Source organism: Brienomyrus brachyistius, unplaced genomic scaffold (genome assembly GCF_023856365.1).
Source record: "Brienomyrus brachyistius isolate T26 unplaced genomic scaffold, BBRACH_0.4 scaffold63, whole genome shotgun sequence".
Taxonomy (NCBI): Eukaryota; Metazoa; Chordata; class Actinopteri; order Osteoglossiformes; family Mormyridae; genus Brienomyrus; species Brienomyrus brachyistius.
In genome coordinates, this window is record NW_026042338.1 from 1,223,946 (window position 1) to 1,238,966 (window position 15,021).

Below are 15,021 nucleotides of genomic sequence, written 5' to 3' on the forward strand. Positions count from 1 at the left end.
TCATCCATCCATCCATAACCCCCAATCCCAGGAAACAGAGGACCTGAGGAAGGAGACACCCAGGCCAGCATCTTGGTTTATGGAGGCGTGAGGCCACAGTGCTACCCACAGGGTCATTTTGCTGCCTGAAAATATGTTTTAGAAAATAAAATTGAGATAAAGGTTTGTGAGCCATTGGAATATAATAAACCAAAGGTTCAGACCCCCCAGGGCTGTGGGCTCCATCCCTGCCGCTGGTTGCATGTATGACGTTTGCTTGTTCACTCTGTTTCCTCCTACAGCCCACAAACATTCACCCAGATGAACTGCTATCTCTCACTTGTTTACTGTGTGTGTGTCTGCTGCAAGCTTTTAGTACTGATTCCAGTGTTAGACCCTGAAACTCACCATATCCTTTATGTAGCAGCTGTGATACACCTTTTTCAAGTCCTTTTCCACATGTGGGCACGCTCTGTCCACGTGGGTCAGTAGCACCATTAGAGGGACTCCTAAAAACAGCAACAGAAATTTCTCATTAGTGACATATTATATGTTGTATGGAATAAGCCATCATCAGGTGACAGTTTCTTAAGCAAACTCATAGCAATCAGCACACTGATGTCTGTCTTACTCAGAAGCACCTGCCAGCATCACTCTGCTCTTCCTCAATCCACATGTGTTCAGCTCAGCTCATGTTCATACCCTAACCTTCAGTCCCAACCCTTTAAAAGTGGGCCCTATGTGACAGAAAGCCCTCCAGCTTCTCACAGATGGAGCGGCTCTGTGTGGAGGAGCATCCAGGAGCTCCTTCAGTTACAGCATGAATACTGTTTCTGCCAAAGCCCCGGAAAACATGGTTTGCCATTTTCCGTTCCAGAAAGCTGCTCTTGTTTTTACTTTGTCAGGTTCCTGTGTGATTATTCTGTGTTATTCATGTACCCCTGCCCAACAACACACACTTAATAACAGATGCCACATTCCTCCCCACTCACTAACCTTGAAAACTAGTTTTCTTTCGGATTTCCTCAACTTTCTTCTTCATTTCTGTAGCCATGATTCCTAATGTTGAGCTGTCTATCACATACACCACACAGTGGATCCTGTCCTTAAGTTGTAACTCTGTCTGACCATCACGAGGTTGCCATGGTGATGCAGGGTTCAACTAAACAGACAAAACGTTGTTAATGACACATACAGACATGCACTGACTGAGAAACTGAAGCAAAATGTTGTGTATCTCATATGACATCTGTGTAATACCTTATTTATGTCAGAACAAATCAATGGATAAGATTTAATTTTGTCATAAGAGAATGTAGGGAGAAGACGACCAGTATCTGTAAACATGTGACTGTTATAAGCCATTAATGGGATCAGACATGCATGCATTCATATGGCAGTTGTTACTGAGGCCTGCTTAGATACACAGCTCTTACCCAGTACCTTTTTTTTAATGCAGCCCTTCAGGATGCTCTCAATATCTTCAATGTTCACCCCTTCGTTTGCTTTTTTGAGATTTAGTTTCCTGTATTCATATGGCAGTTGTTTTTGAGGCCTGGTTAGATACACAGCTCTTACCTGGTAATCGTCCGGTATGTAGCCATTCAGGATCCTCTCAATATCTTCAATTTTCACCCCTCCATCCTCCCTTGCTTCCAGTCCCATGGTGTCACACAGTAGGAATCCCAGAGGCTGTCCGCCTCGGCCCGCCCTCACCTCGTAAGTGCGATACTGGAAGAAGACACATGATGTCATTCATCTTCTTGGTGCTAATACACTTCAGCAGGCATCTCAAGCTCAAATAACATGGGGGCACTGATGTGGAGGTCTTCAGCTCAGGTAGCCCACTCAGATTTGCTTAAGAAAAACACCAAATGCAGATAATCTACTACAGTTTTTTACAATCGCTATGACAGTTTTTGCAATACATTTAACAAGTTTTCTAAACTCTTAACACAGTTAGCACAACATCCGTCATTGTAGGCTATACAATTAACACATTTATTGTTGCTATCATACAAAATGCATAGTTAACACCAATTTAAAATGCTTGAACTTCTTTTACACACAAGCTCAACCAAGACCAAAACAATGTAATTTTACAGTCAAATCTACAAATGCTTTCACACTGTATGTCAGAACAGATAACATCATGTTCTAAACATAATTTATATAGGCTAAAGTCAAAGTGAACAGCTGTTCATATTGTGAATTGAAACACAAATATATTCCCTGTATTTTATTCCATTGCCAATTAGAAACAGCTTATTGCAGTTATGGAAATATATAAATCACAGCTGATTCCCATCTAGGAACCACAATCAGGTGTTGAGGTTTTTCCAATCACATGATCATATGTTCTAAAAGAGGACTCTTTGGGCTGATCTTGTATGGAAAAGGAACAATATAGAGCAACAGAAAGAAAGAAAGAAAGAAAGAAAGAAAGAAAGAAAGAAAGAAAGAAAGAAAGAAAGAAAGCCTGCACAAGGGAGAGGAAGACGAGTACCAGGACAATTGAGAGGAGTGGGGCAAGGTAGAGGGAGAGGAGTTAGAATGCAAATAAAAGTCTGTACTGCAGCAGTTCTGTGTCTGTATTTCTTTTACATAAACTGTACATTTTATAAAGCTACTCTGAGATGGTCATTAATTTTTTTGTATTGAATTTCTGCAGCAAAGGAAACAAAATGCATGCATTTACTAAACCCAACAAAACAAAAATGTAGAAAGGCTTCAAATATAAGGGCAGACCTGACACATAAAATAATGCAGCTGATGATAGTGTTTTTTTGTCAGTATGTAATGATTGACTAAAAGTTCTGGTGGAAGAGAACATGTGTTAGTGTTTTCAATAATTATTTGATTTTAAAACATGTTTGCAGTGTTTTGCTAGACATAGTGTACTGTGGTAGTTTATTATTGTATTTTGAAAATTAGTTTTGAGGTTTAGTTTACAACGTGCGATTTTGAGCATGAAGTTAACCGTTTTACCAATTGTGTGTTTTAGGTGTGTTGGTGCGTTAAGAGTTTAGGGAACTTGTTAAATGTATTGCAAAAACTGTCATAGCGATTGTAAAAAACTAGTTATCAGTTATAACTGTACAGTATACAAATATTTTGGGTAATCGACCATACTTTTTTTTTTTACTATAGTCTTGCGGTATCTAATTTACAATCCAACAACAGTTTTGACTGGTAGTGTTTTAATTTTTTTGTGAGCTTGAATTTTGGCATTGTGCTTAGTGATTTGATTAGTTTTTCCCAATTGTTTGCACACATTTCCTGAAAGCATGCCCCATATTGTCAGAACTCTACACACATATAAAAAAACACACACACAATGGGCAAAACCCTTCAATTCTCTTTCAAAATGAAACTTTACATTCATAACAATGTAATTTCTTCTCAAAATGGTATTTTGTTTTCAAATGACACACACAAACCATCATATGAATAGACATTTATAAGAACCAGTTGATTACTGATGTGCTTAATGTAAAACACTATGACAACTTCTTCTCCATTCATCATAATGACTTTATGTGACTGTAAGACTGTAAGTCTTTTTTTGAATTTAAATTCCAAGAATTTACTGAATACAGTAAAACAAACAAAAAAAACAACTCTGCTGCATCCTCTCTTCTGTTTCGGTCTGGCCACAGCACCTCATCCACATCACAAGCAATGTTTGCCCTGGCCAAGCAGCAGCAGAAACATCGCCTAGCATGGCGAATCCAGCCATGAAAACCATCAACTGCCATATCTCCACATGCATCTTCCATAGCTTGGAGAAGGGGTATACGTGTGTGGATTTCAGTCATATACTTTCCATCTCCATGTAGAAAAAAAATCCTGAATAGGATTGAGGAATGGAGAATATGGAGCAGCCCGGTGGAAACTTATGTTGTCCCAAATGACAACATACCTGAGCTGCTCTGGGCCATCTATCTGATCTGGTGGAATGAGTGTGTTGTGTAGGATTTCCAGGAATGTGATCAGATGGGCAGTGTTGTAGGGGCCAATTACTTCACACATTATAATTACTGCACACATTGTGATGTTCCCACTAGGCTGGCCAGAGACTTCAACTCTCTTTGCCCAGCCTCCCTCATTGTTAGACCATGGTTGACCACATGGGCAACCAAAGTGGCTTTGATCTCATCAAAGATTACGTTCCATGGCCTTCCTCGTCCTCCCTGTCCTCCTTCTCTTACTCTCACTCCTCTGGCTCTGCCTCTTTTTCCAACGTTGGCATCCATTGTTCCAAAACAGAAAAGCTCACCTGTTGGCCTTTCATAAAGCTCTGATTTCTAAATTTCAATTATGTGTGACAGGTGTTTACCCATGTGATGAGTTAGTATGCAAAGTAGGGCAACTGCAATTTTCAATGACAGTGTGTTCCTTGTGAAAACAAGAGATTTTCTTCATGAAAATTGTGCCAAATGCAGAGAATTGTGTGTAGTGTTTTGAAAAAAGTATGTTTTAAAACTGCAATTTGAGTGTAAAGCAGGAATTGTGCTTGTAGTTTAGCAGAATTGGTTCAGGAGGTTGGTGCATCAGTTACATGTTGTAGTCATTGTGTCTTAAGTACAAGTAATTGTGTGTAAACAACTAAGAAAAACTGTTTAAGGAGAGGAATTCAGAAAAACTGCAAAATGTCAAGGCATGTCAGACTACTTTGAAAGTGGGTGAGAGGCCTCAGACTCCAAAGGGTTACAGTAAATACTTATTACACTATGTTTCTTTTAAATTCCTCTTTTCCCAATTCCCAATCTATCTATCCAGTGCTACTTCATCATTCCATCCTCTTTGTACAATGTAGTGATGTACAGTAGTGTCAGCAAAACAGCATGATACTACCACCACTCTGCTTGACCATTGGTTCAGTGTTCTTAGGTTAAGAAAACAACCTCACCTTGACCCCTGCAAACATATCTCTTTTCATTGTGGCCAAGCAGAGAAGATAATGATATATTCACACGTCATTGTGACTGCCCTCCACCCCCACCCCGTGAATATGCAGCCATCAGCAGCCTTTCAGACTGTTAGCCAGACATAACACACTAAGGAATGTGTCTGTTTTATTCAAGCACAGTACAGAACCATATGTTTTTTATTTTTCATTTTCCACTCTGTCCACCTTTATTCTCCACAATCAACCGTATTACTTTGTTTAGGCCTGTAATTAGTCTGTTACACACATCTTGGGTCACTCTCCTCTCCCAACATAACTCTTGCTTGGACACGCTGCTGCTTTGTATCTGGCTTGGCCTCCTTGCAGATGAAGTATTTCATCATGTGCCAAACAATCTTAAAATCTGTTTAATTTTCATATACCACACTGTTCCTCATTACTGAACAATATCAATCTTATTACTTTGTTTAAGTCTGTAATTATTATACTGCACACATCTTGGGTCCGCCTCATCTCCAAAAAAATACAAAATCCTAATTTCATCAATCAACTGACTAAAAACACATTTTTGCTAGTTTTAGGCCATCTATGCCTCACAAGAGCAACAATTTCTTAAATTTCACAGGCCATTTATTATATTATATATAGTCAGTTTATTAATGAAATTGGAATTTTGTTTAAATATAAGAAAATTATACTTGCTTAGATTTTCATTTTTTGTAGTGAAGTTGGTGGCATGGTGGCATGGTGGTGCAGCGGTTAGCACTGTTACCTCACACCTCTGGGACCCGCGTTCAAGTCTCTGCATGGGTCACGTGTGCGGAGTTTGCATGTTCTCCCCATGTCATCGTGGGGTTTCCTCCAGGTACTCTGGTTTCCCGCCACAGTCCAAAAATATGCTGAGGCTAATTGGACTTGCTAAATTGCCCATAGGTGTGCATGTGTGCCCTGTGATGGACTGGCCCCCCATACTGGGTTGTTCCCTTCTTTGTGCCCATTGCTTCCGGGATAGCCTTTGTCCAGCCAAGGACCAGCCAAGGCTCCCTCATGGAAACAGGGGAAAATTCAAGTGGCTGTAAGTGTCTTGTTTTTAGACATATTTACAATTACCCATGGTATTGAAAACAATAAAAAATAAGGTAAAGGTGTCATGTCCTGCCCACCATGCTGCCTGTTCCTCTTGTTTCCTCCCTGACGTGGTTCTAAAAAGCCATGTTTGGTGCTTGTTTGAGGGCCGGCATGGTGGTGCAGTGGTTAGCACTGTCGCCTCACACCTCTGGGACCCAGGTTCGAGTCTCCGCCTGGGTCACATGTGTGTGGAGTTTGCATGTTCTCCCCGTGTCGTCGTGGGGTTTCCTCCGGGTACGCCGGTTTCCCCCCACAGTCCAAAAACATGCTGAGGCTAATTGGAGTTGCTAAATTGCCCATAGGTGTGCATGTGTAAGAGTGAATGGTGTGTGAGTGTGCCCTGCGATGGGCTGGTCCCACATCCTGGGTTGTTCCCTGCCTCGTGCCCATTGCTTCCGGGATAGGCTCCGGACCTTCGTGACCCAGTAGGATAAGTGGTTTGGAAAATGGATGGATGGATGGATGGATGGTGCTTGTTTGTCTCACCTCTCGTTCATGCTCTCCTATTAACCTTTACTAACTGCCTCTTGTCTGGGCCCTCATTAACTCAGTATTTAAGTGCTTCCCAGTCTTGTGGTCCCCAATTCCATCATTAACGTTGTTTGCCTGTTGTCCATATCCACACCTCCCTGTTTCTTCCCCTGTGATCCTGTTTGCCAGTTCCATTTCTATTACTCAACCACCCTTTCTTTGCCCCTCCCCACCTGCTCCCCAAGTCTTTTGCCCTGGTGTACAACACAAGGAATTGAACTTAGCAAAGAAAAGTGCAATGACTGGAATATTTATGAGAGTACACCATTTATATATAGCTTGTCCCAATGTATAAATTAGAACATTGCACCTCCTTTTTAATTGAAGCTGTCTGTGATCATCCCTTGTGTATCACTCTGCTTCCCTTTCGCAAAAAGAAATAATTTCCCATCACTTCTGACTTATGTCTCCGGGTAAAAGTTTTGTGACAATGGGCTCAAACTAAATTTCATACAAGGGCTCAAACTAAATTTCATACAAGGGATTCAGTACTGTCCTAAATGAGGACAACAAAGAGCAACGAGTAACAAACTGCAACTAAACATAGCAGATGTGGCACAAACACTGAACCAGAATGGTGGACAGTTGTACAGTATAAGCTAGTCTTTCATGTGAAATGAAGACTCGCATAATCACATTACCTTCACGGTCAGGCTTTCTCCTATAAATCCTACATCAGCTTGGCTTGTTATGTTGCCACGGAAGATAGAGTTGATGGAGTTGAAGAAGCTCGATTTTCCAGCTGTAATTTGACCAATAAGAAGAATCCGAGCCTGAGGCACTGAATCGATAAGGGGCTTGTAATCCTGTATGTATTTCATGAGGTTGTTTCTTGTGCTATAGGAATGGAAATGGGAATTAGTCAAAATTTATAAGAAACACAAATAGTCCTATATCTAATATACAACAGTTAGTTCCGACGAAGAAATCTGATTGGACAAAATGTTTTTTATGAGTGCTGTTAGAGTATAACCGCACTTGGACATTTCAAATCAGATGTATCACTCTGCTTTACAGGTGTATCTAAAAACCATTAAGCAATAACATATGAGAAGGAATGTGGTTGTACTCCAATATATCATCGCTGTGATTCGGTCATGCAGCCGAGTGCTGAAGATAATCACAGCCGTCATATAATGTAGTACTAACACACAATTTTGAGTATGATGTTGTTTTTATACAACATTTCTGGAATTTGTAGGGTAACACTAATAAGCCATAATGAATAATACCTGCTTGATTATTTATTTAAACCATGGAGTGTTTGTCCTGGATCAGTTGAAATAGTATGCATTCAGGCCGGCTTTGTTGTGACTCAAGAAAATTCCTGCAAATAGGCCTACTGGATCTTCATCAAACGCAACTCTGGTGCCGGAATCATCTTCAGAGATGTTTGTATTAGAATATAGGTCCAAACTTTTTATGGCATGCGGAATCATAATCCTGAATGCTTTTTCGATGCATCAGTTTATATCCATGAAGTATGCCGTACTGTTTCAAGTGATCGGTTTCAAAACAGAAAATATTACTCAGAAAAACAGGATGGTTATCTCAGTATTTCAGAGAAAAACCGAAAATTTAACTTATATAAACAGGGTTCTTATGTCCTTATTTTGGAAAAACAGAACTGTTTTTCCCAGAATAATGTAACTTGTAAATCTCATTAAACATTTAGAGATTTTTTTTTGCACATTTACAAATCTCATTACACACACAAATGTTCTGAATACACATTTACAGATTCTTATACACTTTTGTAAATCTCAGTATGCATTTACAGATTCTTTTACATTTACAAATCTGATGACGCACACACTGATTGAGATACAGTCACACAACTCTCCAAACACATTTGCAAATAATTTTGCTACAATAACAGGCATACTCATGGGCCCACTGGTGAAATCATTACCAGCCATGGGATTACAACTAGTGAACATTTTATCATGGGTGCAGAGACCTAACCTGCAGTGCCACACACCACCATATGCAGGCTGTATGTGTGTCTGGGTGTGTTTGATAGCAGAAGGTTTACAGTATATTACTCATGAATATTTTTAAAATACAGGTATATAATAAAAAAAATAAAAATAAATAATAATAATAATAATAATAATAATAATAATAATAATAATAATAATAATAAGCGGCATGGTGGTGCAGTGGTTAGCACTGTTGCCTCACACCTCTGGGACCCGGGTTCGAGTCTCCGTCTGGGTCACATGTGTGCAGAGTTTGCATGTTCTCCCCATGTCGTCGTGGGGTTTCCTCTGGGTACTCCGGTTTCCCCCCACAGTCCAAAGACATGCTGAGGCTAATTGGAGTTACTAAATCTGCTCCCCATGGTGGCAAGAGGGGCAAGGGGGACAGTGATATGGATCGAGGACGAGGATCTGAGAGTATGGGAGGGAGTGGCAACTTGTAGTAGATCAGACAGATATGGAGGGGCAAGGTTGTGGATGGCCTTAAATGTTAACAGCAAGATCTTAAAATTATACGGAACTCAACTGGCAGCCAGTGACGCTGCTGTAGAACGAGAGTGATGTGGTGGATGGACGGGGTTCGGGTGATAATACGGGCAGCTGAACCAATTGAAGCTTATGAAGGGATTTCTTAGAGAGACCAAAGAGGAGAGAGTTGCAGTAATCTAAGCGAGTGGTAAAAAGACTGTTAAAAAGAATAGCAGTGGTATGTGGAGTAAGGGAAGGACGTAGATGATTAATATTATGTAGGTGGAAATATGAAGGAAATATGAGTGATGTTATTGATGTGAGACTGGAAGGGTAAGGTACTGTAGAGGATGACACCCAATTTATTTAATTTGAGAAAGTTTAAAGAGAACCAGGACTTAATTTCTGCTAAACAGTCAGAGAAGGAGGAAGGTAAAATAGAAGAGTTGGGTTTCTTACTGAAGTAGAGCTGGGTGTCATCTGCATAACAGTGGAAATTGATATTATACTTGTGAAAGATTTTGCCTAGAGGAAGGAGGTAGATAATGAAGAGGAGGGGCCTCAGGACAGAGCCCTGGGGCACACCTGAAGTGACAGTGGAGGGCTGAGATGTGAAAGATTTTGCCTAGGGGAAGGAGGTAGATAATGAAGAGGAGGGGCCTCAGGACAGAGCCCTGGGACACACCTGAAGTGACAGTGGAGGGCTGAGATGTGGAAGATTTTGCCTAGGGGAAGGAGGTAGATAATGAAGAGGAGGGGCCTCAGGACAGAGCCCTGGGACACACCTGAAGTGACAGTGGAGGGCTGAGATGTGATAGATTTGAGCTGAATGAACTGAGTGCGGCCAGAGAGGTAAGATTTGATCCAGTGTAATGGAGTGTTTCTGATACCAGTGGAAGATAATCTATTTACAAGGGTGTTGTGACAAATAGTACCAAAGGCTGCACTCAGGTCAAGAAGAATGAGAATAGTTAGTAAACCAGAGTCAGCAGCCATAAGTAGGTCGTTAGTGATTTTTATAAGTGCAGTTTCTGTGCTATGAAGAGGGTGAAAACCAGACTGGAACTGTTCATACAAATTATTGTGAGGTAAGTGGGAATGAAGCTGAATAGCTACTGTTTTTTCAAGAATTTTAGAGATAAAAGGTAAGTAAGAAATTGGACGGAATTTATTGAAGTCAGTACAATCAGCACCAGGTCGTTTCAGTTATGGAGTTATGACAGAAGTTTTGAACGATGGAGGAACAGTTCCAGTGGTGAGAGAAGAGTAAATGATAGACAAAATGAGGGGAACCAGAGAAGGGAGACAGGCCTTAACCAAATCTGAGGGCAGAGGGTCTAACTGACAGGTGGATGACTTAGACTTACAGATAATATCTGAAATTTCTGAAAGGGTGGGAAGCTGAAAGGATGAAAATGTCAGAGTAGGGGAGTGGAGCTCAAATGAGTTCAAATGAGGTTGATCCAAGGTCCCAATGGATCCTCTGTATTTTTTCATTAAAGAAGGACATAAGGGAATTACAGCGATTAGCTGAATAAAGATGGGATGGTAGAAAATCTGGGTGTTGGATAATATTGTTGAGTATCGAAACCAATGCCTTAGTATTACCCTTATCGGATGAAATTATATGGGAATAATAGTTGGATTTGGTTTAAGCATTTGAATCCCATGTAGTATGATATATGGTCTTTGAACATCTCTTTGTGAACAGTGAGTCCAGTCTTTCTGTAAAGCCTCTCTAGTTGGCAACCTTTGGCTTTCAAAAGCCGAAGTTCAGATGTAAACCAGGGAGCAGAAATACAAAAGAGACAGATCTGGTTTTTAATGGGGCAACAGAGTTAAGAATATCACAAAGCCCACAGTTATAATAGGAAACTAACTCTTCTGGGGTGGATATATTGGGAATGTCCATAAGGGAGTTAATGCTAGAAAAAAGTAAATCTAAGCTGATACTTTTAATATTGTGAAAGGAAATGAAATGAGGGAGCTTATGACCGGAAAATGTGAGTTCAACTGCTGTACAATCAGAGGGGCTAACACCAGAGCAGCAAATTAATCCAAAATATGCCCTTTAGAGTGAGTCGGAATATCAGTGTACTGCTGAAGTCCAGAACTCTCAAGACAAGATGTAAAGTCTCTTGTAAAAGGGCTATTATTATTGTCCATGTGTATATTAAAATCTCCCAACAATATTATATTTGATGATAACATAGATAAGTGAGTTAGAAAAATAGCAAAGTCATTTAAAAATTCATCATTTGATCTAGGGAGACGGTAAACAGTTGCAATGATGGTAGGAGTAGGTCCAGAAACTTGGCATACAGTGGATTCAAAAGAGTCGAATGCCTGAACAGACACTGGCGAGACTCTCCATTTCTCATGCTAAATTATCGTGAGACCTCCTCCACGGCCGGAGCCACGGGGTTCAGAGATGTAAACAAACCCCGCAGGAGTAGATTCATTAAGCTGAGAAAAGTCATCAGACAGTTGCCATGTTTCAGTTAGACACAACTGACTGTCGATCAAGAGCTACGCTACTGGATGAGATGTCCCTTGCTCTTAAGTGAGCGGATGTTTAACAGACCGAAGTTGACAGTTGAAGTTTCACGTAGAGTAGAAGTGTTAGCCGAACCGAGCTAGGATTGCTAGCACACTGTGGTCGACAGTCCTGCTGGAGTTATGTGGAGGATGACGGGAGCTGGATTAGATGGAGTTTATTGTTTTCGAGGGGTCAGTCTGGAAACCCCTGCGGGACCCACAGTGAATGTATTTCCGGCGAGGGCAGAAAGCGATCTCCGGATAAAGCTGCAGTATAGTCAGCAAATGCTCAGACAGGTGGAAACGCAGTTGGAGGAGCTCAGCTGCTGAATACTGGAGCAGACCCGTCGCAGCTTGGAAAACAAGCGACAGTGGAGTCCAGATAAACACAAACCAGGTAAAAATGCAACTGATCCACATTGTGGGCGAGGACTCGGACAACTTAAATGTCCAGTGGGCAGATCTAGATCCAGGGAAGACTCAATAGCCCAAACAGAACAGGTGGGCTAAAACATCGTCTTGCAAAAAAGTAAGATCAGTAAAAGCAGAAAAATAACTCTTCCAGTTGAGACCAAATGCACATAAAACAAATTACCAGAGTTAGAATTAGAAATCAAAGGTTAGAATTTACCGGTGAGCAGCGGCAATCAGTTTGCACCAGCGTTCGCACAAACAAGTCAGACTCATGCATAAAATTATGTGATACTAGTAAAAAAACAAACCAGTTGATTATATTTAACAAAAACGGGCTTCATACCTAAGGTTCCACACAACATTCCTCCATGGGTCTTTAAGGAGCTCTGGTGTCCTCTCCTGTTCCACCACAAGTTCAGTACTGCTGCCGCCTCCCATTTTCCAAACACCAACTTCCAGACCTGTTCAATGAATGCATTGTATTTTCCTCATACATTTAAACGGAAATTACATTTAACAACAAATTATAAATGACATTTCTTTACCAGATGGTTTAATCCAAAGTGACACAGTTTAGAAAGCATGATCAGCCACTCCTTGGTGAAACTAGGGTTAAGACTATTGCTTAAGGCTCCAGTGCGGAAAAACACTTAACCCATCACAGGATCGGCAACCGGCCAATTACAGGCAGTCCTAACTGGCTGAGTCACACACAGCCGCATTATCCATTGACATTGACCATTTCTACCAATGTACAAATTTTCAAGAAGTGCTAGTACCAGGGGTGCTGCTAGAGAGTTTAGGCCCCATGAAAGCATATCATTTTGGCCCCTCAACACAGCTTGCTGGCACATATTAGTTGAATGATGTTTTTTATTTTATTTACATTTACATTTACAGGATTTGGCAGACGCCCTTAGCCAGAGCGACTTACATAAGTGCTTTGAGACATTGCAATGAATTTCCGATGCTAGCTCAATAAGGACCCAAGCTATGAATACTATCTCTGAGAACTCCGTTGAGTAGTGCAGAATTTTATTTATTTATTTATTTTTTAAAACACACACCAAAAAAAGAGTCGAGTAAGAATACAGAAGTCCAACGTCAGGTATTTCTGAAAAAGAAAAGTTTTGAGTCGTCGCTTGAAGACATTCAAAGATTCAGCTGTTCGGACATCTAGGGGGAGTTCATTCCACCAATTACACACGTGGACAAAATTGTTGGTACCCTTCAGTCAATGAAAGAAAAACTCACAATGGTCACAGAAATAACTTTAATCTGACAAAAGTAATAATAAATAAAAATTCTATGAAATTTAACTAATAAAAGTCAGACATTGATTTTCAACCATGCTTCAACATAATTAATAAAAAAAAAAAAACTCATGAAACAGGTCTGGACAAAAATGATGGTACCCTTAGAAAAGACTGAAAATAATGTGACCAAAGGGACATGTTAATCCAAGATGTGTCCACTAATTAGCATCACAGGTGTCTACAATCTTGTAATCAGTCAGTGGACCTATATATAGGGCTCCAGGTAGTCACTGTGTTGTTTGGTGACATGGTGTGTACCACACTCAACATGGACCAGAGGAAGCGAAGGAAAGAGTTGTCTCAGGAGATTAGAAAGAAAATTATAGACAAGCATGTCAAAGGTAAAGGCTATAAGACCATCTCGAAGCAGCTTGATGTTCCTGTGACTACAGTTGCACATATTTTTCAGAAATTTAAGATCCATGGGACTGTAGCCAACCTCCCTGGACGTGGCCGCAGGAGGAAAATTGATGACAAATCAAAGAGACGGATAATACGAATGGTAACAAAAGAGCCCAGAAAAACTTCTAAAGAGATCCAAGGTGAACTTCAAGCTCAAGGAACATCAGTGTCAGATCGCACCATCCGTCGTTGTTTGAGCCAAAGTGGACTTCATGGGAGACGACCAAGGAGGACACCATTATTGAAAACAAGTCATAAAAAAGCCAGACTGGAATTTGCCAAACTACATGTAGACAAGCCACAAAGATTCTGGGAGAATGTCCTATGGACAGATGAGACAAAAATTGAACTTTTTGCCAAGGCACATCAGCTCTATGTTCACAGACGGAAAAATGAAGCATATCAAGAAAAGAACACGGTCCCTTCTGTGAAACATGGAGGAGGCTCTGTTATGTTCTGGGGCTGCTTTGCTGCATCTGGCACAGGGTGTCTTGAATCTGTGCAGGGTACAATGAAATCTCAAGACTATCAAGGGATTCTAGAGAGAAATGTGCTGGCCAGTGTCAGAAAGCTTGGTCTCAGTCGCAGGTCATGGGTCTTGCAACAGGACAATGACCCAAAACACACAGCTAAAAACACCCAAGAATGGCTACGAGGAAAACATTGGACTATTCTAAAGTGGCCTTCTATGAGCCCTGACCTCAATCCTATTGAGCATCTTTGGAAAGAGCTGAAACATGCCGTCTGGAAAAGGCACCCTTCAAACCTGAGACAACTGGAGCAGTTTGCTCATGAGGAGTGGGCCAAAATACCTGCTGAGAAGTGCACAAGTCTCATTGACAGTTACAGGAATCGTTTGATTGCAGTGATTGCCTCAAAAGGTTGTGCAACAAAATATTAAGTTAGGGGTACCATCATTTTTGTCCAGGCCTGTTTCATGAGTTTTTTTTTTTATTAATTCTGTTGAAGCATGGTTGAAAATCAATGTCTGACTTTTATTAGTTAAATTTCATAGAATTTTTATTTATTATTACTTTTGTCAGATTAAAGTTATTTCTGTGACCATTGTGAGTTTTTCTTTCATTGACTGAAGGGTACCAACAATTTTGTCCACGTGTGTAGGTGCCAGGACAGAGAAGAGCCGAGATGCGTGTCTTCCTTGTGCCTTGAGGGGAGGTGGGACCAGTCGAGCAGTGCTGGAGGATCGGAGAGATCGTGGTGCAGAGCAACATGTTCTTTCTTTGGGCTACTTACAATATATTACTACTAACCCCAATGGTTTAAAGAAATCAGAAACTTCCATTTCTAAATTCACAGGCCTCATACACCATCATTCAGCTGAATTTTTCAC

The 15,021-nt window shown here is 40.7% G+C and overlaps 2 protein-coding genes across 2 annotated transcripts in view; both read right to left on the reverse strand.

Moving 5' to 3' along the window:
• The window catches only part of LOC125725260 (uncharacterized), a 202,679-nt gene that overhangs the window by 22,869 nt on the left and 164,789 nt on the right, over positions 1–15,021 (reverse strand). The gene's annotated exons all lie outside the window — the stretch shown is intronic.
• Positions 261–7,371, reverse strand: LOC125725266 (interferon-induced protein 44-like). The gene is made up of 5 exons (XM_049002033.1): positions 7,192–7,371; positions 1,558–1,710; positions 976–1,141; positions 388–488; positions 261–275 (listed from the first exon to the last, which is right to left on the reverse strand). The coding sequence occupies exons 1-5, from the start codon at positions 7,369–7,371 to the stop codon at positions 261–263; spliced, it is 615 nt and encodes a 204-aa protein (XP_048857990.1).

Excerpts from the sequence above, each read along its gene's own strand:
- LOC125725266 (XM_049002033.1), bottom strand. The coding sequence starts at position 7,371 with ATGAAATACATACAGGATTACAAGCCCCTTATCGATTCAGTGCCTCAG. Across the intron at positions 1,711-7,191 it reads GAGAAAGCCTGACCGTGAAG|TATCGCACTTACGAGGTGAG; the intron begins GTAATGTGATTA and ends GTCTTCTTCCAG. Across the intron at positions 489-975 it reads AAAGAAAACTAGTTTTCAAG|GAGTCCCTCTAATGGTGCTA; the intron begins GTTAGTGAGTGG and ends TGCTGTTTTTAG.